At 39.8% G+C, this 23081-nt stretch overlaps 2 protein-coding genes across 3 annotated transcripts in view; one reads left to right on the top strand and one right to left on the bottom strand.

Moving 5' to 3' along the window:
* Positions 1-2197: 2197 nt before the first annotated feature.
* The window catches only part of LOC141798492 (A-type voltage-gated potassium channel KCND3-like), a 182265-nt gene continuing 161381 nt past the window's right edge, over positions 2198-23081 (top strand). The window contains exons 1-2 of one of the 2 annotated variants that reach the window (XM_074680482.1): positions 2198-2364; positions 4176-4241. The gene's annotated coding sequence lies outside the window, so the exon portion shown is untranslated. The remainder of the gene's footprint in view (positions 2365-4175; positions 4242-23081) is intronic. The other variant, XM_074680483.1, reaches the window with a different exon arrangement.
* On the bottom strand, positions 9070-21458 carry LOC141798517 (protein Wnt-2b-A-like). The gene is made up of 5 exons (XM_074680484.1): positions 20868-21458; positions 16399-16619; positions 15371-15648; positions 14784-15048; positions 9070-12542 (listed from the first exon to the last, which is right to left on the bottom strand). The coding sequence occupies exons 1-5, from the start codon at positions 21047-21049 to the stop codon at positions 12313-12315; spliced, it is 1176 nt and encodes a 391-aa protein (XP_074536585.1). The 5' UTR covers positions 21050-21458; the 3' UTR covers positions 9070-12312.

Raw genomic sequence — 23081 nt, 5'->3', positions numbered from 1 at the left:
TTTTTCTTTCCCCGTTGAGATATTTGTTTTGTGTTTTCTAAAGACTGATTTAATCATTTTTAAATTAAACTGCTGAATAACAAAAACAAAACCACAAACATGTCTGACCACAAACTCCTGCAGCGACAGTTTTGATGCTGAAAGCAAACTGCTTTCAGCATCAAGTGGGTAACATTTAAATACTTAACTTTTGTGAGGTGGATGAAATTTTCCTTCCTCTTTTAAATCACTGCTGTATTGACAGCAAGCTGGTATCCTGTTCAAGGACAAACAACTCACTCTGCCAGCCTGCTGCATATCCTGGACTATATAAAGCTAAGAGCCATCTTTATGATTACACCACTCCACCACCATCAGCAGATGCTTCTGTGTGGCATGTTCCCAGTGAACTACTGATGCCATAATCAGACCCTGTACACTCAGGCTGAAGTGGTGAGCAGGAATAATGAAAATCACTGCGGAGGACTGTTGACGGATGCTCGAGTGTTTGATCTCAGTGCCAGAGTGTGGTTTCATGCTACACATTGAAACACGAATAGTTTGTTGACCTCTGTAGGTGAGTATAGCAAAGTCAATAGAATGTGGAAAAAAGCCACAAAAGCAGTAAAAATACAGTATACAAAAGTTTTTCTTTCGTTATGATTGCAGAAAACTGTTAAAAGACTTCTTAAAACCACATTGTTGAGCAGGTAAGCAATGAGCTAATGATTTTCTTTATTTAAAGAAGACAACATGATAATCTTTAAATCACACTTTCTGTAGTTTAGTTGTTCAAGCAGCGAGCAGTGCACATTAACAATCAACACCAGCAGTCTCCTGGGAAAGGAGTAAACTACATAGGGGACAGACCCCAGCTCCTCGAAAAATTAAAACAAACTCTATTTTAACCCCTTTCCTCCCTTACCCTCTCATTCTCTCCTCTATGGGTTTCATATTTTAAACATACGTAAAAGCATTTACAGTGAGTATACATACATATAGGCAGCTCAATTTAACAGAAAATAAAAGGACAACAAGGTTGACAAAAAAGAAATTGAACATTGGAAAATCACAGTCGAGTGCAGAGGAATAAACAGATAAATAAATAGATAAATAACCCGGCTAAAAGAAAAGATAAAAGTATAGGTATGACTGAGTTAAAGGCCTGTGTTCTGTTTTCTAAGTTAGACTGCCCTGCCCCGATTGATCCGAGCCACACAGAGCTCCAATGTTAGAATTTTATCCACAAGATGATTTACTAATTTAAAGGAAACGTGTGAGGTGGCTTCAATCTTACTGCCAATATCTTTTTGGCAGCAGTACTTGCTGAAAGCCACATAAGTATTTGGATTTGGTTCAAATTCTGTCCAGAGTCATCATTCAGGAGCATAATTTTAGGAGAACAGGAAACTGTCAAATACAGCTAATGATTTTCCAACCATGGACTGTATATGAAAAGGATGTAGTTTCACCTGCTATTTTTAAGCACAATTTTGCCATTATGGGAATGCCAACTCTGACTTTTGGTGCGAAACGGTGCAGCATTTATGTCTTTTATAGGGTGGCCGGTAGGGGTCAGACAATTTGCAAAAGCCTGAACACGAATACAAAAGCGACAACACAAGTGCAAACACCACAAAACAGCAGAAGTCAAAAGAGGTTAGTTATCCCAACGAACACAGAAGAGTTGTGAAAATAAGTAAATGATTTGACCTTAGCTATAAGGCTATGTATTTCTCTATTTACTGGTAATGTCATCTTATATTTAGCTTTATGAATCAGTCACATTATATGTTAGCATTTTAGTTATATTTATCATAACTGAAGATAAAAAATACAACCATCATTTACTTTCTCTCTCAGCTTTTCTGTGTCCTTCGGGATAACTGACCTCATAACTTCCGTGGTGGCTGTTTTCCTGTTGTGTTGTTTTGTAGCTTTTGCATTCGTATTGTGGTGTTTGCATTCATGTTGTTGCTTTTGCATTCGTGTTTCTTTTGAAAATCAGATGACAGCTACCCCCACCGTACTTTAAAACACCAAAAACGTGACATTTGTTAAGCTCAGTGTTCTTCAAGCACTATCCAACATTCCCATGTGACATTTTTCAGTAAATGAATCAAATTCCAACGCACCCCATGGGGTGCACGCGACGTCGCGGGACAATTACTCCTGCGTCACTAATTGTTTGCCAAACAACACCTGTATCACTTGCCGCTAATACAGCTCAGAAAAATCTTACCTTGCAATAACAACGTCCGAGGATCTGAGGCGAAGGAACGAAGTGAGCTTGAAGTATGGCCTCTCCATGAACAAGGTGATCAACTCCTGTTTTACGTCTTCCTGAGGACCGCCATACTACACCGGAAGGCAGTCACAAGTGAGGTAAGTTTAACTGTGTTTGCACTGTTTGTGTATTGCAGCCTTTTTTGGCCTGCTCTTATTCGCCATCTATAATAATAGGTTTATACCAAGGCAAACAGTTGTATTTCTTGCACCTTACCTTCACATGAAATGCAAGCCTCAAATTGCAGGAAATATGCATTATTATTTAAATACTTATAAGTTAATCTCATGCTCTCAGCATCTACATTTAATGATACAGTTAACATTATGTGGTTATTTACCTCAAAATATTTGGCAATGTTTTTTTTGGTGGGGGGAATTATGCACAAGTTAAATCCAGTGAATCGCAATGTGTCCTGAAATGTATATATGTTGTATGCTGTTGTGGGCTGAAAATTTGCATGTCGTAGTAGTGGTCATTTTCCACAATTTTTAGAAAATTGATAGACAGCTGAATAGACTGAGCTAGAATTGTGTCAACCCACCAATATTCTTTGCACAGCTGTGCAACAAAACATTGGTAGCTTTTTAAGTCAGAGTCTGGCAACAAGGTGACAGCTTGCATGACATTTTTTAAACATATTTTTATCACTAACTGGCTGGGCTTTTGCTGTACTACTATTTCATGTTGCTTGTTTCTGTGTGTGGTCTGTTCCAAAAGGAGATATATTGTCTGGCGTCTGGTTTTTGTCCATTAAATTTGTGTATCTGCTGCAGAGATAAAGTGTCTTAAAGCTGCAGCATTGGTGTTTGGTGGGTTTTCAAGTCTTGGTTCACAGGATGGCGCTGTGTGTAATTTCCCTTTTTGCAGTCTGTGCAGCCTGGCAGCAGCTGGTTATTGTGGCTTACATGACAGATTTTACTCACAGTCTGTCATCAAACTCTAGTGGGGTTTTTACAGTTTTGGGGGATGTTAAACCAGTACTCTCAACATCTGCTGGGCTGATATTGGTGAAGGAATTGAGCAGGCTAGATTTTAAATATCTGGTCATTGTTATGAATCCACTTCCTTAATTTGCCTTTACAACTTTGTGTATTTTTTATCAATTAATATCCAGTTAACATCAGTAGATGAGCTCTGCTGAAGTGTCTTTCAAAAAATGTTAACCCAGCTGTACTTTTTTTTTTTTTGTAAAAGAATGATATAAAGAGTAAGCCAGATGCTACAATGCAAAGACACAACATAGTCATGATCTCTGGTTTGTGGGAGTCCTTCTTTTTCAGTGTTACAGAAACATGAAAGATTTATGGCTGGAATTTACTCTTCTCTGAGTTACAAATGTGTATGATGTCACTTGGCAAGGACAGTTAATGCACTAAACTATATCAGCTATAGTCATGTCCAATTTTATGTCCACAAAAGCCCTTAATTACAGCTGATAGGGTCTTGAGGGCCATCTTCTCCTCCAAGAAAAACAGTGAAACCACTAGACATTTTGCCAGACATTTTCAACACGTTTCCTAAATAGCCTGGAGAGCAACAATTTCACAATGTATACATACCAGCACACTGCCTACACTGCTGTAAGTCGTAGATGTTAATCATGTAATTAGTTTTAGCAAAGCGTTCTGGATTGGAGGTCCTGTCAGACAAGTTGAAGGACAATATAAAACATGTTTAATATAAATCTGACACACTGTTGAATTGTTTTTTGACTCATTACAAAGTGTAAGCATGGATTACATTTCTCTCCTCTGGTTTCCTGAATGTGAAGCATCCATAAAGACCACACTGTCAGTCTGTCCCCAGGGCCAAATTTAGCCCTGCAATGTTGTTACATTGAGATGCCCATTTGATATCACTTTGATGGCAGAGAATGCCTGCAATGCCGCTCCTGTTATTTTTACAGAGTTCAACTGGATCGCACATTGTGGGTGGACAAAGACACAGATCCTGTGACACATTTTAAGATCAGGTAAGTGTTATTAAAGCGCTCTCTTGGGAAACAACAGAGCTAATTGCTTGACGTGTGTGCTTGATAAATATCACCTGATTGGAAGATTCTTAAAGGTTCTTTGAGGAACTTTCATGTTATCTTGATTCTGGTGAGCCCTTTCCCATGAGTAGTATCACGTATGAGTAGTATCTGCTGTGGGAGTGAATAAATGGGGTACAAATCTTTTTAATACTACATCTTTGCTGAGAACAGCTTTTTACAGAACAGACAGAGATGGGGGGTTGTTTTTACTTCTTATAACTCTTAATGGTGATGTAACAGTGACTAAACTTTGTGAACCCCTTTACAACCTACTTCATCAAAGAAATGTGTACACATTTTGGCAACAGAAGCAGTGTTCAGCTCCATTTCAGACGAGTTAGCGTTCTTAAAACTCTAAGCAGCAGGATGCTTCACTGTGGACTCTTTCACAGTGGAATTCTGACAGGATCACAACTGTTACAGAGTGAGTGTTTTGGAGTTAAGAGAAGGGATTTGGGATAGCACTTTTTTCAAACCGATACCAGTATGAGTACTCCCTCTTGAGTGCTCACTGATACTATTAGTACTTTTGATACATACAATTTCAGTTCACAGTGATACATCATTTTAAACAAAGACGGCACAGTCACTCTGCCATGAAGTCCAAAATAAAACACAAACAACTCTCTTTGTGTTTACCATTTGTTTTTGATAAATTAACAAAAATCCAAAATAAGAATATCAGCTGCCAGAGTTTAAGTACTTTTTTATTAAATAAACTGAAGTGCAAAACAAAACAGTTTAACTGGTAACTCTCCCTGGTTCATTCATGTTGTCTGAACTGGACCTTACACATATTTGCCGTGGTGTCAAATCACAGCAAGTAGCGGTGCCTAGTGGCGAGGAGGACTTTCCCAATGGAAGATTTTTTTGCCTTGAGTATCGGTTTCTGGCATCGACAGCCTTCGCAAGTACCAATACCTTGGAAAAAAAGTTGGTGTATGCTTACCCAAACCGATACCAGTACTCGCCCATCCCTTGTTAAGAGTGACCTTGCCAACTGCCACCCCTCAGTCAAATGTACAAGTGATTGTCGGCTGATAGTAGGGATGGGCAATGATATTTGAATAGTCATTAACATTGAAAAAGGCAAATAGTTCATGTGATGATCGCTTTGTCTTGTCAGTGGCAGCTCGCAGTTTTATGCTGGATGCCGGAGCTGTTACGCGTCGATTTTACAAAAAGCAGGTCCAGTGGGACAGGAAGTTGTGCACGGAAACCATCTAAAATGCCCAATGACTGTCAAAATAAAACAACCTGTGTCCAAACCAGATCGTATTTAACTTGACCTCGTCAACAAACTGACATAATGAACAGAGATAGACCAGAAATGAACAGGCTGAAAGATTAACAGCCAAAACAAGAATGAGGAGACATTCAAATATGGATTGGGAAGTGCTGGAATGAAAATGAGGAACAGTGCAAAGTCTAGCATATCACAAGTCGTCAACAACTATGCACAGCCATGTAAGAGAGAGGCATGCAGCGGAAAGAGTGGTGCTGTCTGTGGCTTTGTCACCTGAAGAAGTAAGCTGAATGATCATCGTGCAGAACATCTCCATCTTTGTCAAAGTTATTGTTGGGGCAGGTATGTCTGTGGGCGGGCTGGGGGCGTAGATCTTCAAATTATCTTTGAATACTTACAAGCGAACATCAAATAGCTCTTTTGCTTGAAATGCCCAACCCCAGCTGATAGTCACTACTTATTATTTTATAAAAATTTACTTTTAAAAAATACTTTGAGTAAATTTTTTGACAAGCTAATTACTGGTCAAGTTTATAAGAAAGTAAAACACTTCTGACTCAGTATAAAGTAAGTAATAATGATAAGTTAAATAACAATTACTGGACACAGTAACTCAGCAGTGATGTGAGCACATCTTTGACTTGGAAGGGTTTCTTAAACCTTAAACCCAAAAAGTGCAGAGATAAGTTTGTAGATTGGTCAAATTTAAATCAAAAAAGTTTGTTGATTTATTTTATATCATATGACTATTTTTAAGCTAAATGTCATAAAGTTTTGGGTTTTTCTGGTGGTTGGACAGTTTGAAGATGTTGCGCTCTGGCTCTAAGAAATGAAATGAACGTTTTAAACAACACCTGACATATCATTGGCTCAATTATCGATCATGACAATAACCAGCACATTTATAGGTCATGACAACCAGAATAGTTGTAGCTCATCCAGACACTCAAATTGACTTAACTTCATAACCTCGCCATGTGTGACGCATTGTCTTGCCCTCTTTGTTCCACCAAGAAATCAGAGCTAAAACACGAGAGACAATGCATAAGCCAGTGGAGAACGTTACACCTCTAATATGAGTGACAGACGTTGGATTAACAAGGTCTAATATAGTGCCAGGGAGGTATTCTGGGACCTGCCTTTCAAAGGTGAAAATACCTCTCAGGACAGAAATAAAAGTCAGTACACCAATTGACCAAAAAACAACAAAGGAAGCCACAGATTGAATAAAAATGTGGCACCAGTTTTAATTTGCAAATCCAGCCTTTGTTAGTTGATCTTTACTGAAGTTCAGCTGAATATAACCTATGTAACCACAAATTCACTATCAACCAGTTCAAATCCAACAGACAGAGCCAGGTTGAACGTTTTCTGATGTGGCTTTAGGCGTACATGGTGAAATTTTTATAACGGACAGAAATAGTAGCTGCTGGGCTTTGTTTGACTCAGTAAATCTGTGGAGTTGAATCATGAATTTTAAAGTCTGCAGACCCAGGTCAGTCTCTACTCTGCATGAACACCTCTCACCTTTCTAATCTGAAAGAAAACACAGCCAACATGCTCTTCATTTACATTCAAAACAGACTTTTTTTGTTCGCAATTAACTTTTGACTCGTGAACGTTTGACACGCTGTGTCATTTGGCCTCATTCAAAGCACTTTACTTTGGCTCTCCTCCTCATTACGTGGACTTGAAAAAATTTGTTGACTCTCAGCATCCACAGCTTGTTGTCAGATTCATTTAGATCTATAAACCCCTCTGAGGGCTGTGTCTCCAACAGCCGAACATGATGTCTGGCTGCACTACCAGATGTTGAGAAGTCAAATTGAGGGTCTGTGAGCTACTTCGCTGCTCATTCTGCAATGTGTCTTTGGCTGGGTTTCTTTAAATACTTCACTTCTCACAAATTAACCAGTCAGAGCCAGCGAATGTGGGGAACAAAGACTGCATGCTGAATTTGGTAAGATTGTTCAAGAGTTCTGTTTGAAAAAAAAAGAAAAATACATATTAAGATAACCTACCCACCTTAATCTATATACACGGAAAGTATTTATTATTATAATTGGTGTAAAAACAGCAACAAAGCTTTAGGGTGATTTAAGAGCTCCCATAAACCAGATAATTTAACTTTAATACCAATTCCTGTACATTTTGGATATTTAGCACAAAGTACAGATTGTATTTTGACTTTTAGTTTACCGTACTTATGATCCTGTGAAAACATAGCAGCATCTAAGACATGACACTTAAGAATGAACTTGTGCCTTCTTGTTTAAGTAGAAACTTTAAAGGGGCTGTGATTAGTTTGAAAGGGATCCCTTCTAGATATATCCCTGTTTGTAATCCACACTTTAAAATGAGATTATCAGCACCAATATAGGTTTTTTTCAAAATACTACTTTGTAGCTTCCCCATCGGACTGAGCAGAACCGGATTGATTTATGCCACATCCAAGTCTCTATGACAACACCATCCCTTCAGACTAGGTTTAACCTAAATGTCAGACAGAAAAAGAACAGAAGAAAGTTGAACAGGAGAGTGTTACAGCCGGAGCTATAGGCTAAAAGGGCTGAGTTGTTTGTGATAAAGTTATTTCCAACCCACATGCAGCAGTTACTCTGCAGTGGTCTGTTCAAACTTGAGTCTATCAATAAAATGAAGAATGAGATTAAGGTAGCTCTGCTTGTTAGATAACTGGCAGGACATAAGTATCATTAACGTTACACAACACATTACCGACACATGTCACAGGATCCGGCTGTAAGAGCTACGAATTGATGGCTACAAAACAACTGTAAGAACTGACAGTTTTCTTATTGTCATGTTAGCTTATGGATACCTTGTAGCACTGGGCTGCTAGTAGCGCCACATTTAGCCAGCTACTGAAGTGCCATAAGAACTTACGTATGCTTGTTGTCGGGTTTCAAACAACAGTGCTCCATAACTGTACTGATAAATACCTTACCCTGTTGTGTTGTATCCAGTAAAAAGTTGTCTTGAACAAAAAAAAATTGTTCCAAAACAACAACAAACCTAGTTAAAAGTCACATCTTTACGACAGTGTGCTTAAGACTCTGGACCAGGAGATGGCAATGAAATCCAAACAAACAAATCCTCCTCATAGCATCTTTAAGTTAGTTGAGGACACAGCTATTGAATGTATGAAAGCTATCAGTAACAAGAAGGATGGTTGTTACAGTATCATCATTTACCAAGTTCCCATTCTGTTTTCACAACAGAAGACTGTTGTTTTTTAACATTTCAGCACCTGCTGTGACCAAACCAAACACTTGCCTATTGTCAAGCTAGGAAGCTTGGAAAACCCTTACTACAGAGTTTGAGGAAGAGGTGAAGAAAAAAAACATGTTTTAATGGTGTCAGTAGGAGTGCAGTATTGCAGCACTGCAAAATTTAAGCCTTTGTGCATCTTGGTGTTAACTGTTATCAAACAAGACCTTCATACTATATTCTAACACTGGAGGATGCTGGAAGTATGTTTTTTCACGCAGATTTATTGGGACATTTTTTGCATGATAGATGCTGAAGATGGACAGGAAATGAAAGGGATGAACAGTGAGTTAAGTTAGTCAGATTGGGATGGAAACCAGGACACCTTTACAGGCTGTTTGATCAAAAATAGCCATTCATATTTCAGCAGTTCCTTTGAATCAAAACTAAATGGCAGATCTGGTTTTAGCATAGTTGGTTAACAGAATCCATCCTCCTGAATTCTGATAAGGATTCCTCTTGGATCATGACCATTTTACAGTTCAAAGAGTGACCCTGTCAATTGGTGAGTTTCGACCATGTGTTTTAGAGTTTTTGTGGTATAACACCAAGTCCTCAATTCTACTTATACTGTTTATTTTACTGTGAAATATACCCGTCAGATGTGTTTTCCATAAAAAACAAGACATTTGCAAGAATAGAATAAGGCTAAAAGTTTCCCGTTAACAGGATCACACTTGACACTAACACACTGGCAGCATATGTGGCAGCAAGCTATTCATCATGGCAACTCTAACCAGCCTCTGCAAATAAATCTGCTTAAAATTCTAAGTGAAAAAGTGTATTTAAGCTCTGATATGATCACATTGTGGAGGTAAGACAATTAGGACTCAAAGAAGTGATAAGTGAAAGTAGGAAGTACGTTTAAGAGAAGCAGGACTCATCTTTACGTTGCAAATAACAAGCTGAACAACACCAAAATGACACAGTAAGTGCAGTTTGCTGTTAAGAAGCAGTTTTTGTTTATTTTTACCCAGATGTGCTTGGGTTTGGCTTAAGAGGGTTTTTCAATGCTCAACACAATGCTCAACACAAATCTCAGAGTGGATGTCTTTAGAATCTACCATCAGTACATCACCACAGTAACAACAGTAGTTGTAAGAATCAAATGATGCGTGTGCTTGTTATTTGTCACGCTGGGTTTTTCCATCAGAAATATCAGACCACTTAATGTTTATTCACTTACTCATGTTGCCAGAATCGCTCACAGCCCTACACACGTCCCATTTGGTTGCAAACTGGGAGTGGGGCTGTAAGGATCTAGTTTGTGAGAGCTAACAGGGACTTATGGGTAGTTTTTAATGAATTCGGAACTTTGTTATGGACAGACACAATACTGCTGCACAAAGGAATTTAGAGATCATCTCATCATGTCAAGACCATAGACCCTTTAATAAACACACATAATCTCTGTGAATTTCTCTGTGAAGAATTTTGAATTGTCGGCAGGAGCCTCGGTGGAAATTGGGTGGGCTTTAAGATCTTAATATCTTCTAAATTGCAGATTAAGAAAAAAATTCACTCCTCTGTACAGGGTGTGAAAGAGAAATTAGTTCTTCAGACTGAAGTTATTTTTTGTACCAGGCTGAAAACATATTCATTTTTGCAGTACAATTTATCTTGTTTTTTTGCTTGGTGTGTATGTGGTTGCCTGTACTTCTGTAGCCATCCTCAAGGGGACACTCGACAAACTCTGGTTTTTAGCACTTTGGCCTTGCCTGATATATTTAGGCCAGAAGTTGTTGGTTGGTCAAGACCAATTTTATCCTTCAGGGATACCTCATAACACAAGGTGAAAGTAAAAACTGAAAAGTTTCATTGCACTGTCATGAACATACAGTGTGCAGACACAAAAAAGTGTAGACCTTGAGTAGACAATCACACTTTCCACAGGTATTTAAAAAAAAAATCTTATATTTGAACTAATTGAGTAATTGTACAGCAATTGTATCTGTTGTGAAGACAATGCATCCTAAATCCATCCATCCTAAATTTGCCAGGTCCATGGAAGTGTTTTGTGTTTAAGAACGTGTACTAGTCCAACAGGGTGAAAAAAGCTTAGAGTGAGTCTGAAGTTAAGGTTTTTTCCACATTACCAATTAATTTGTGTTACTTTTATTATGAGAAAAAAAACTGATGGACTTTGACATATTATGCCAGTAGAAACTTTGTCCAGATCCAATTAAGACTTCTTTCTGACCAGAAAAACAGGTGAAAACTCTAAAAGTTTTAGCAGGTTACATAAAACAAACAATGATATTGTTTTAAAGGTGTTGTTTTCAATTTAAACATGGTTACTTTTAACAGCCAAAAGAAACTTTTTTCCATCATAAAGCTTTTTTCCATGCATTTAGTGCATCAGCAATGCAAGAGAGGAATTCAGCTTAAATCAGGCCTCGAGAATGGGTTTCCAGATAACTTTGATTAGAGTTGAATTCAGGGCTTCTGTTAAATCTTCACGTTACAGCGGAGTGTAAGGATAAACTGAATGTGTCCTGCTCAAAAGCTGTTGAGTCATTGTAAAAGCTGTTTGAAACTGTTTTGTTTTTTGGCCGCAGTAGCCATGAAGAATGATGGATCCAAAAGCTGTCTGAAACAAAGACAAAGAACCAGAGGTAGAACTGAAGATTTTCTCTAAGACCACAAACCAGAGCATGTTGGATTAGCTATAGACTGTCAATCATGTTAGATCCTGTGCGAAAAAGTTAGACCTTTGAAATGGCACATAGTCCATGAAAAGCCTCATTTTCTTCTCTCAGTTTGTCCTTTTCGTCCTTGCAAAAACCCTCCAAAATTAAGCTCTGTAGTCAGGCTGAAAGTGCCTCCACTTTAGTCTTTACTTGTTGCCCATTTAATGTTTCCTCTTGGTTCAGAGTGATTGTCTGCAGTTGTTAATTTCTTGCAAGCACCCTCCAGCTTTTGTAAATTTGTTGGAGATGCACTTTTCAGCAGCAACAGTGTTTTTCTGTTTGAAATAATCCCCTCATTTTAAATGATAAAAGGTCATGGTTTCTTCGTTAATGAGAAAGTTCTGATCATCTTTATTTCTCTACGGGACTCTCTTCAGGCTAAATACCAACTAAAAAACTCTTCAGTTTGAGCTTTGTCCTTGCCCTCACAGTCTGAATAAATTGCAAAACAAGCAGACAATACCTCACGTCTCTGCATCAACCAAGGGTGCATTTACAGCAAAATAATATAATACAATATTTAGCCTACAGTAATCAGATAATGTCTTAAAAAAAGGCTCACAACATTGTTCTTAGAAATAGTTTTTAAAGCAGCACATGATCAGTAACTGGGCCAAGTTTCCAGTTTAGCATCAAGGTCTGTAAAGTTTCTGCTCCAGGAAGAGTCAAAAGATCAAAAGCCAGAGGTATAACAGTTCAGAGATCTCAGTTACATATCCCGTAGTAAAAAGCAGCAGTTAGTGCGCAGGTTAATGAGTCAGTGGTGCTTGATCAGGCCTCCTCTTTAGGTAACGTCCAGCCAATCAGGTCGCTTGTGAGGCTTGCAGGTGTGAATGTCCACCATGCTCTCGCAGTCTTGGCACTCCACGGCGCAGCACCATTTGAACTTGCACTCACATTTGGTGACACGTTTGACACGCATGGTGTCGTAGCCCCGCCCACAGCACATGACCTCACAGCCGTCTGTGCCTCTGGAGGATTTGTTGCACACTCTGCCCGCTGTCCCCAAGGAGCCTGTAGATAAAATAAGATATCATAGTAAACAAGAAAGGCATGATTTTCTTTGAAAATGATAAAATGTTGCATCTGGTCTGAGAGGATTTTTCTGAATAAGAATATTTCTATTAGGGACAGAAGTTTCAAGTAAAATCACCACTGGATTATATGTTTAATTGAATTGTTGATATTGATGTCTTTATCAGTATTAGTATCATGTTGGAACTCATATTGATCCCAACATAGACTTCAGCTGCCCTGAATTTTCTCTAAAAATTAAGATACCATAGATGTCACAGATCTACTAACGCTGGCTTTTCGACCTCCACTGAACGCCATGTAATTTGAATCCAAAAACTGACACTGCTTTTAAAGTATTCCTTTCCCACACTCTTCAACAAGGTATTAGCTTCCAGACAGGCTTACAAAACAGTCTCAGAGCCTAACACAAAGGTGTCCATGTGCTCAGGTGTAAATTCTAGGCCTAAGATCAGGTACCACATCTAATAACAGAGTATCCCTGAAGTAAAGAGAAAAGGACAGAGCAGATATTCCCCTCAGGCTCTTGGGAGTGGAGCTTAATACTGACCAAAAGAAGGATTTGAAAAATAAGCCTGCATGTATCCTTGGGCAGTGAATTCCTATACAATGGAGATTAGTGGCGAGGAGGGTCATAAGCCTATTTGAAGATCACCTTTTAGCGAGAATCGACAGCTTTTCCTTTGAAGGAACACACCTTCATTAACCCTCAGTTGTCAAGCTCTGGCCAAGCTCAATGTGGGGCAGAGTAGGAGACTGTGACTTAAGTAATAACTTCACTCCTCTCTTGCGCTCTTTGGTATAATTTAGTGAACTACTGCGCTCCTTCACGCTCTGCTGAAGGAGCTGGATTGGAGGATAGGGACAGAGCTTAGCAAAGCAAAGCAAACACTGGGAATTTAAGGCAGTGCTAAAGGTCAAATCACTGAAATTTAAGCTGTAAAGGAATGCAAGTCGTCAGTGAATGGGTCTCAGATTGTCATACATTTTGTGGAACTGGTGAAGGATCACTCAGTAGCAGAAATTTGTCTTGCATTATTCCATGTCTGTTTTTTGATGTCCGATGCTGATAATAAGAGAGCAAGTCAGCTGAAGGCTGATACATGTTTTTTGTTTTGTTCTTTAAAATGTTTAGGATGGATTTTAAGCTAATTAGTGAAATAGAAAAACGCATCAATCTATACAAGAGAATCCAGAAAATTACTGATATTTATGTCAGAAGCAATATTTAACTATGTTATTCTGCCTATCATAGCACGGTTTGTAAAAGAAAAATGATTTTATTATTATTATTATTATGGTCTGTCCTCTATGTTTAAGTTAATTTTTCTTTTCATATTTGAAACAAACAGTTTCAACTTGATCTTGCACACCAGTCGATAACATTTGCTGTCATTTAGAATGATAAAGAGCGGAATTGATGGTCACTGAGGATTTTTTTTGACAGAATGTAAAATTTGAAATGCAGGATGGTGAATTAGACATATGAAAAGAGACAGTATTTCTCTACAGGAGCCACAGTGACAAGGCTGCCTGCAATGTCTACCTTTTTATTTTCAAAATCTGCCAGTGCTGACTGTTTCAAAATGCCATCAATCTGCTGCATTACCCAAATAATCAGTCAATCTCTTATTTAAATATCATTGAACAATGTGACATAAGCTGAATGTGCTTGGTTGGACTCTTAACATTGACTGATAGTGCTCTGTTAATGGTTTATGAGATCATTTACAGACTTAGATATTGCAGATTGAGATGCAATTACTCAATATTTGGAATTTTTAGATATTTTTCAGCCAACAACAAATTTTGAAGTGATTTCACATAATCCAGACTACTTGTCGTTATATTCTATTAACAGTACTGAACAAGGAAAGTCATCACATGAATGAAAATAGGAAAATGTGACTCATTTACTAACCTGATGCCATCTGCTAGTTCAATAAAACCCTGCAATGACTTGATGTAGTGAAAGAGAGTAAGGGGAACTGGCCTTTTTGATTTGGGTGAACTGACCCTTTAAAAAGAATGATGATAGGACTACACTCAGAGACTGATAAATGTCAAGGGCCAAATAATATCCACGTTATGTATATCAGTCATTGTGATTCACTGTTGGTGTAAAACATCATAACAAATGTTTACTTCTAAATGATCAGGAGTACTTTTCTGAAGACTCTCCAGTGACAAAAACTTCAGTCCCTTCTTTCCGTTTCATACCTGCTGAGCGGTCCATGAGGCAGTAATCTGGTGAGTTCTCTACGTACACCAACTCATTCTTGGTGCTTCCCTTGAAGTCCTTGTCAGCCACCGTGAAGCCTGTCCCATCCTGGTTCATGGTCACCTCGATGGCTGTGTTGTACTTCTTGCGGAGGTAGTCCCCGGTTCGCCTGAAGTCCGACATAGCGAGCCAACAGGTTCTCAGAGAACAGGAGCCGCTAACCCCATGACACTTGCACTCCAGCTTCATGAAGCGCTTCACTGCCTGCAGCACAAGTCAAAGGTAGCAGGGTGCTAAGCCTGAGATGTAGCCAACAGCATGATGAAGAAGTGATCAACCTTGTTAGCACTGCTGTTGGTCAACTATTCAGAACAGGTTGCTGCTATTGGATTTGAAATTGTAAGTTAAGATATTGATCAATTTCAAATCCAAGAAAAACTCTTAAAAACCTCTATTAAATGTAAGACTAGCTTTAATTTCACAAGATACTTTTAAGATTATTTTTCAAATCCAGAAACGACCATTTGCATCAAAGTGATAGTAAAATGCATGTTGGGGGAAGCTGTTTTGCCAGAAAGCTACTCACCATCCGACCACAACGGTTGTTGTGCAGGTTCATCAGTGCCCGAGCATCTTTTACCATCCTCTCTCGAGCGTCAACGAAGGCTTTGGCAAATTTGATGCCATAGTTTATGTTGTCGCTGCATCCCCCCCAGTCGAAAACACCCCTGTCGTCACTCGCTTGACCTCGCTTGTGGCTGTCACAGTTGCAGATCTTTAGTTCCCCCTGACTGCAGGCTCTAGTGATGGCGTAGACAACTCCAGCTGAAGAGATAGCATATACAAACGCTGCCTCTCGACTACCTAAGAGCACAAGAGAGAAGCACAACTTTCATTAGATGATAGACTCTGTCATAAAGGTGGACTAAAACCAGGCAGCAATCTACTTAAACCTTTTCTTTGGGTGCTCAAGTTGACTGTTTCTGCTCAGTAAAGCAGGATCACGAAACCATCCATTTATGGTGGATGACACAGACAGAGGAAGCAGCATGTTCTCTAAAACACTACAGACCAGCTGACTCTCCTTCACCTTCACCTTCTGTATAATTTGCACAGATGGCAGCTTTCTCAGTCACTGAGCTGTGTTTTTATTTCAGACAAGAAGAGATCTCAGGGGTTATTTGGTCTGACTCCCCCCCACCCACCCTCCTGTTCTCATTCCTGCTCACGCAGTGAAGCAGAACACAGACGATATGTCAGGCCGAAAAGCTTTGTCTGGCTGCCAGAAACATCTACCCAAATATTTACATCTCCTATTACTGTTTATACATCACCAGTATGGTGATCTGCTACTTGTTTTCGGGGAACATCCACTTTCCCAATTGTACCTCATTCCTGAGAGGGTGAAAAAAAGCTACAGCGCTTTCTCTTTCTGTTTGTACTCTGGAGCAAAGTTGATTTTATAAGACACCTATTAATTCTCTGCTTATCTGGCAGCAGCAGAGACATTTACGAGGATGATTAACTTGAGTGTCGTCGACATAAACAACCACTGTCACGCACATACAGAGAACCACACAGATAGAAACCCCAGTCCCACGTGTGCTCACTCACTTCGTAGCATCACCCGGCCAAACACAGTGTGGTCCCGCTCCAGCGTGCTGCAGTTCCAGCGGTGGTGTCTAAACTGGTGCTGGCACTCTTTGATCCACTCCTTGGCTCCCTCACCGATTGACTGCATTAGGTCCGGGTGTCGCTGGCACAGCTGCCTCTGCTTGTTCACCAGGCCAGGAATGTTGTCGCAAATCACACGAGCACCCAATGCGCCGATGTACCTGCAGACACAGATCCACAATTATTGATTTATACTGTTGATCATGATTAAGTTAAAGTAGCAGTCCATCATTTATCTACTTATGTATAGTTACATTATCATTTCTGGGAGGCTTTTATGGGCATTGTTAAATTTAATCCTAATCCATGCTACATCTTGGTTTGGACCAATTGCCTGGCAACCAACAGTCAAGTCGTTCTGGGACTGGTCTCAACCAAGAACAGTCTCAGGCCGACACAGAGCCGCTTTTTCTAAAAAGGTAATCCATGTCATGCAGTTTTTATAAAGTAAGTTGATAGATCAGGGCTAGCTGTCTCAAACAAGGGCTGTTTTTGCAATTGTCTTCATCTGCTTTGGTTTTGAGATTCGTTCTTCTCTGTTTGCATTGTTGCAATCTTTTTGTCCATTGCAGTAACTACAAAGCAGAAACTTATCACTTCACATTGGGTAATTATGCAGCAGTTTAACACCTAATGCAGGAAGATATGATACAATCAAGAGTTTACATGAATAATACGTGTTCAATGTGTTGGTTCTTTTTGTTCTTGTCAGCAAAAAGTCAAAAGTTCTTCTCTGCTTGTGACTCTGGAAAACCTTTCACATATGAACAGCACTCTAGTAAATTTCTGTAAATTGTCTGTATGGCATGCAAGCATGGACACAAAGATCTGTTCCTCCTGACATGTCTGGATGTTCTCTGGACAACTTTTAAGAAAAATATCTATTCAAAGCTGGGCTGATGTTGTGAGTGAATGCAGCAGTTGAATTCCGGTTTATAGCTTTGTGTTGGCTATATTTTGTGGCATGTACCAACATGAGTATTACATACTTGTGTTCTGGAGTGGCTACATCACTCAATCTATTGGCAGTGTAATTTTAATTCTAGTCATATAAGCTTTGTAGTAAACCAAAAGAGCCATTTCCCAACTTTTTTTCCTTTCCTTACTCAGCTCTCACTCAGCCTCTTGGCTCTGCTCATGGCAGAACTTTGTTTTGATTGACAGCATGGAAGCCAATGCAGCTAATCACATGTGAGGACATAGGATCATACCATTGTGTGATAGCACAGAGGGAGACACTCAGCCAGGTTTTTTGTCCACTCAGTGAGTTATACAGCAGACAGCAGTGCAAGGGTTGCATCTTGAAGCAAAAGCACATAGAAAAAGTGATACCTACAAACAACTCAGCATCTGGAGCAGCATCTTTTATTCTTTTTTTTTTTTTTTGAGCAAATAGGGTTTGATAAAAAGAATTAAACTAAAGTAAAAATGCCTGCTTTTGTAAGAGAACAAATGCACATAATATAGACACTGGATGCAAAAGGGTTTATCGATAAACAAATCATTTATATGAACCAGGTTAGGCTCAAATATGTGGCTACAAATAATGACAAGTTTGGAGCTGTTTGAGAGTCAAACCTACCATAACTATCATATTAACAATGTCTTGTCCTGATATAGCCTTAGTTTGTTTGTGCACAGGAAACTATAGAAAATCCCAACATTTTATATCTGAGTCTGGTCTGATAAATGATGAGCATCTATTAATTATATGGCCAAAGAAGGAAACAAAAGATATGACGGATGATATGGAAGATGTGGCTGCTGGATAAATGCATGAAGATTACTGTGCATATTTGACACGTTGCTACTCAGCGGACCAATCAAAGCATGTAGTCATTGTTATTTCAACACAACAACTGTAACTTTTTTGAGGTGGTACGGGTCAGTATGTGGGCTTCTGTCTGGGTACAGGGCTATGCAAACCTGCAGCATATGCTTTAGCGTAGATTTGACACAGAAACAAAAAAATTGAGCTTCATATTCACTGTGAGGTAGTTTTTGGAGTGTTTGGCAGAGTCTGTTTTTTTCTGCTCACTGAAGTTGGAACAATGCTTGGTTAAGTTTGGCTTTACCAATATGGCCTCCCATCGGCAATAGACTATAAAATGACATATCGGAAACAGATGAAAGACGTTACAAAGACTACATCTATATATCATTCAGTCTAAAGGCCCATTTATGCTTAACATTACATCTGATTACAAACGGAGCTTTCTGTCCATGCTCTGCTTTCATTTCATCCGTATTTCTGCACGTTTCCATGAAACTTACAGATGTGGGCCAAACGGAGCGGTACCACTGCAAACCATGGGGGTAGTATTGCTGTTACTGGCTGATATGTAGCATTAGTGAGACACAAAGAAGAATTAATAGTGGCGTAACTTTTGCAATGTATTTAACGGCCTCACCAACCACCCCTCATACAATGCTGGCTCCGTTTTTGTCTGTAATGCAAGGGCTACATTAGCAATACTTCCTCCACAGTGGCCATGTTTGTTTATGGGTTTATTGTCGTCATAAATTTTTGACTCTGGGCTGCTCCCCCTGGTGGATGTATTGGTTAACAGCAATGCCAACAAGGATGCATGTGAGCAGTGACGGCAACGTCGTTGAAATTGACGAATACATTTTCATATGTAAAGGAAGTATAAATTGGCCTCAAGCCTGACATGGGAGAGGCAAGTCTGCAAAATGTCAGGATGTGAATGTCCTGAAGTTGTCTAGAAATTGTCAGGAGTTCATGTGTGAAAGAGGCGATAAATTCAGGATGTAGAAGAGATTATTAAATTCCTCGCATTCGGTGAAACGCCACTTGTTCCCCTGTGACAGGCCTTTGACTCCTGCTCTATTCACACACATAATCCCCGACTTTGGAGCAACTCTTAAAAAGGCCAATCACATGCTGCTGCTATTGTGACAGTGGGGGGCCTCTTATCAACAGGACATGAGGACAGTCATCTACAGTGCAAGTGACCGCTCAGGCCTTTCCCTCCCTCCAGTGCAGCCTCACACATCAGCCATATGCCCCCTACACTCTCCCACCTCCCTCTCTAAGCCTGCACGCTCCACTCTCCATCCGGATATCATTATAGTCCCTAATCGCAGCCACATTTGTGTCCCCTAGCCATCGAGACAGAAACGGACAGAGCAGGCAGTTTCCACTCCCATTATGGCTGTTCCCCGTCCCGATCGGACTTCAACTATCAGCCTGAGCAGTAAAGCAGAGCAGAAGCACTTCTTGTGTTTATTGTGCGCTGTACATACCGGCTGTGCCAAAAGACCCCTGACTGTCTCAGAGAGGACACACACATAGAGAGTGGCAGCAAGAGATATGCTGCTCATCTTAATGATGGTCATGATTGGAAGCAGGTCCTAACAATATGCACAAGATGAAATAAGTAAAAAGCATCCAGACACAAAACCCCTACACCCCTCCTGCTCTCTGTTCTAAAAATCACACCGATTTAATCCCATTTTTTGTAAAGCATTTGCATAACACAGAAAGGGATTACACGACTGCAAATAGGATAAACAGTGAATTTGGCTTCTTAGGAAATTACAATTCATAACATTATTTACAAAGGGTGCATTTTTTAATCTGATTCCATCTGTTTAACAGAGTTCAATTGTGCTGCGCCATAATTCAACAGTCTGCGTGGGTTTGGTTAGCCAAATATACAGCACACATAAAATACAATTTCTCTAAGTGTGACCTGACACATGAGAACAACTATTTCAGGTGGGTGGGATAGAGGGGGGCGGGTGCTTACACCCCAGTGTATGTGTGTGTGTGTGTGTGTGTGTGTGTGTGTGTGTGTGTGTGTGTGTGTGTGTGTGTGTGTGTGTGTGTGTGTGTTTCCACCTCTAGGCATTTTAAACCTCAAGAGAAATCATCAAGGAGCGTTTATTCATGCACCAGCGCCTGCACCTGCCACTTACTCTGGGCAAGATGGATGGATAGGGGAGATTCCCCCCTCCAGCACCATAAATCTTCATGAAACACATGACACACGCTGCCGAGCTGAACATCTCACTTTGCATTGATGTTTTAAAAATTAATGCAGACAGAAAAAAAAATCAAGGCAGAGGTGAAGATAAAAGATTTCATGTATATTAACCACAGAAATTTGATCACCTTGCCCTTAAATTGAGTTGATAAATGTGTACATTTTTGGAGGGCACATTTTACTTCATAAATTAAAGTTTTTTAATGATATTTGGCACACAATAAAATATGTTTCATCAAAGTTTTTTTTGCCCTGATAACAGCAGTAATGTGAAAGATTGAAAGACTAAACCAGAAAACCTGCATCAGAATCTTTCTCACTCCTGCGTCATAGGGATTCATTTGACAAATGGCTTTTTTTTGTGATTTTAAGTCAACAATCTTAATAGATCCCACTTACCACCACGATGTGTCCACTCTGGGTGTAAAGATGAGCAGCAGCAAAATAAGAATGGAGAATATTTTACAGCTGGGTTTTGAGTGATGATGACTTTTTGACCCATGTCTGATCCCCATAGCCCTGCTGCTACTGTCCGATAAACTCCGAGATTTCATCAGACACAACATGATTCCTCCTTTCATGTGTTTGCGAGAGCTGCAGAGTCAGGTGTGAAAGTCCGCGACGAGAGTCTGCAGTCCATCGTCGGACGATTAAAAAATAAAAGGAGAAGAAAAGTTGATTTAAAACTCCATCAGATACCGTCTAGTTGCTTGACACTGTCACACACATTAGTACATCCATATTCTTCTTCGTTGTTGAAATCTAGTCCTCCGTTTGTGGTGTGTCTTAAGCGCTCTCCTAAAGTCAGCTTTTCTCCTCCGCAGATACGCACTGAATTTAATTTAACAAACCTCACTGCGGGAGGGCGTTAAGTAAAAAAGCAATGCGAAAACAATGTACGAGTATTGTTTAATGGTCTTCAATGAGATACGACTCGAATGGAAGACTTCACTCTCTCAAAGGATGGGATGGGCAGTGCGCGCACCTTTCCTCCTGTAGCCGGACTGAAGATGCGCTCAGAAACACACAGTCGCTGCGCCGCGGTGCGTCAGCTGTCTGTGCTCCCTCCTCTCTCCACCCCCACCCCTTTGTCAGAAATTTACAAATGCGGTATGTGGAGCAGCAGACAGCAGGACAGGAGATGTATATATTTAGTTTGATGGAAAGTAGACCATGTCTGTAAAGTCTGCTGCGTAAAAAACAACGCATCCAAAACCTTTCCAACCAGCCATTACGACACAGCCAGTGATAGTTCTATATTTATCTTGGAGAGACGATTCCACCGGGGAGGAGAGCCTAATTCTTCAGTCACTGATCATGCATTTTGCAGAATATCCCCCATGAGCTTGTCAGTGTTCTTCGTTTAGTACACTGACTTGGAAGTGTTTTTAGAAAACAGCACACATTTGAAAATGTATCAAGAGAGTCATCTTGTTTTTTTTTTTAAATGCACTGAAAAATCTCAACAATAAAGTCAAATCATTTAATCTAAATCCAGGATTGTATCCAATGATTGAAATTTATTAAATCAAAGTATGAACAGTAATTTTACCAACAGTGTGAGGTGATTTTCCCCGTTGTTTGATCAAAAAGTGTAAAAGAAAAAGTTGTCAAGTTGCTAAGTGCAGAGGAGAAAGTTTTGCTTGGGAAGCCGCAGCTATGAGAGGTCAAGCTTTCATGCTCTGACACATCATTAAACAGGAACTTTGTGTCTCCATAGAGATCAGTAATCCTTCCCAGGGGGCATTTTGGACAGTGTTTCATATGGCTGCTGCTGCTTTATGTTTCTTCATTTCTCAGGATAAAACAGACACCAGCTTTTCTTCTGTCCAAGATGTAAACTTCTGCATACTTATGTTAAAGAAATGCGTCAAATTGTAGTTTCGAAAATATCAGACAAGTCTTGCAAATTTGCCTTAGATGGCTTTGCAAGATTTACCACTACCTACACTTAAACCCTCTGTTTACCATCATCTAGCTACTTTCAGGTTCTGTTCAAGCTGATCAGGACTAAACCACATGACCTCTTCTTCACTGAGTTGCCTCATCTATGTGCATGGTGATGACTTTGACTTGGCTTATATCTGTCCTGTGCTGTAAAGCCTTGCGCCCCATGTTTGGTATGGTTCCACATATAGTCCCTTCCATTCAAATATGATTGATAACTTCTCAAAAGTTGCCTTCATGCCATATGATTCAAGGTGGTACAGTAAATGATACTTCCTGCCAGCTTCAAACACTTGAACCTCTCCTGTTATGCCACCGGAGTGCATGTTTGTAGTTCAGCTCATGTCCACCGTCCTGATCCTCAGACAGGTTGGTCTCACTGAGCCGCTGTGGAAACATACAACCTCACCTCAAGGACATGTCTGACCCATATCCTCACAACCTCCTGGGAACATACTTGGTGCTCTGTTTCTCCAGCAGGTAAAGGGGGACACTGACAAGCTGCTATGTGTAGAGTATGTGTGTGTAAGGGTGTGAGGTCATTTTAATCAGTGCAAAGCCAGGGGTGTTAGTTAAAGACCTACCGTAAAGGTCACTAACAATGTAGCTGTCTAAAAATATGATTGCACAGACAGCGATGTAGGCTAATGGTGTCTTTGAGAGTGA

Source organism: Halichoeres trimaculatus, unplaced genomic scaffold (genome assembly GCF_033239565.1).
Source record: "Halichoeres trimaculatus isolate MK-OKI-2021-1 unplaced genomic scaffold, fHalTri1.1 fHalTri1_scaffold_1, whole genome shotgun sequence".
NCBI lineage: Eukaryota > Metazoa > Chordata > Actinopteri > Labriformes > Labridae > Halichoeres > Halichoeres trimaculatus.
This window is presented reverse-complemented; position numbering and strand designations above follow the sequence as displayed.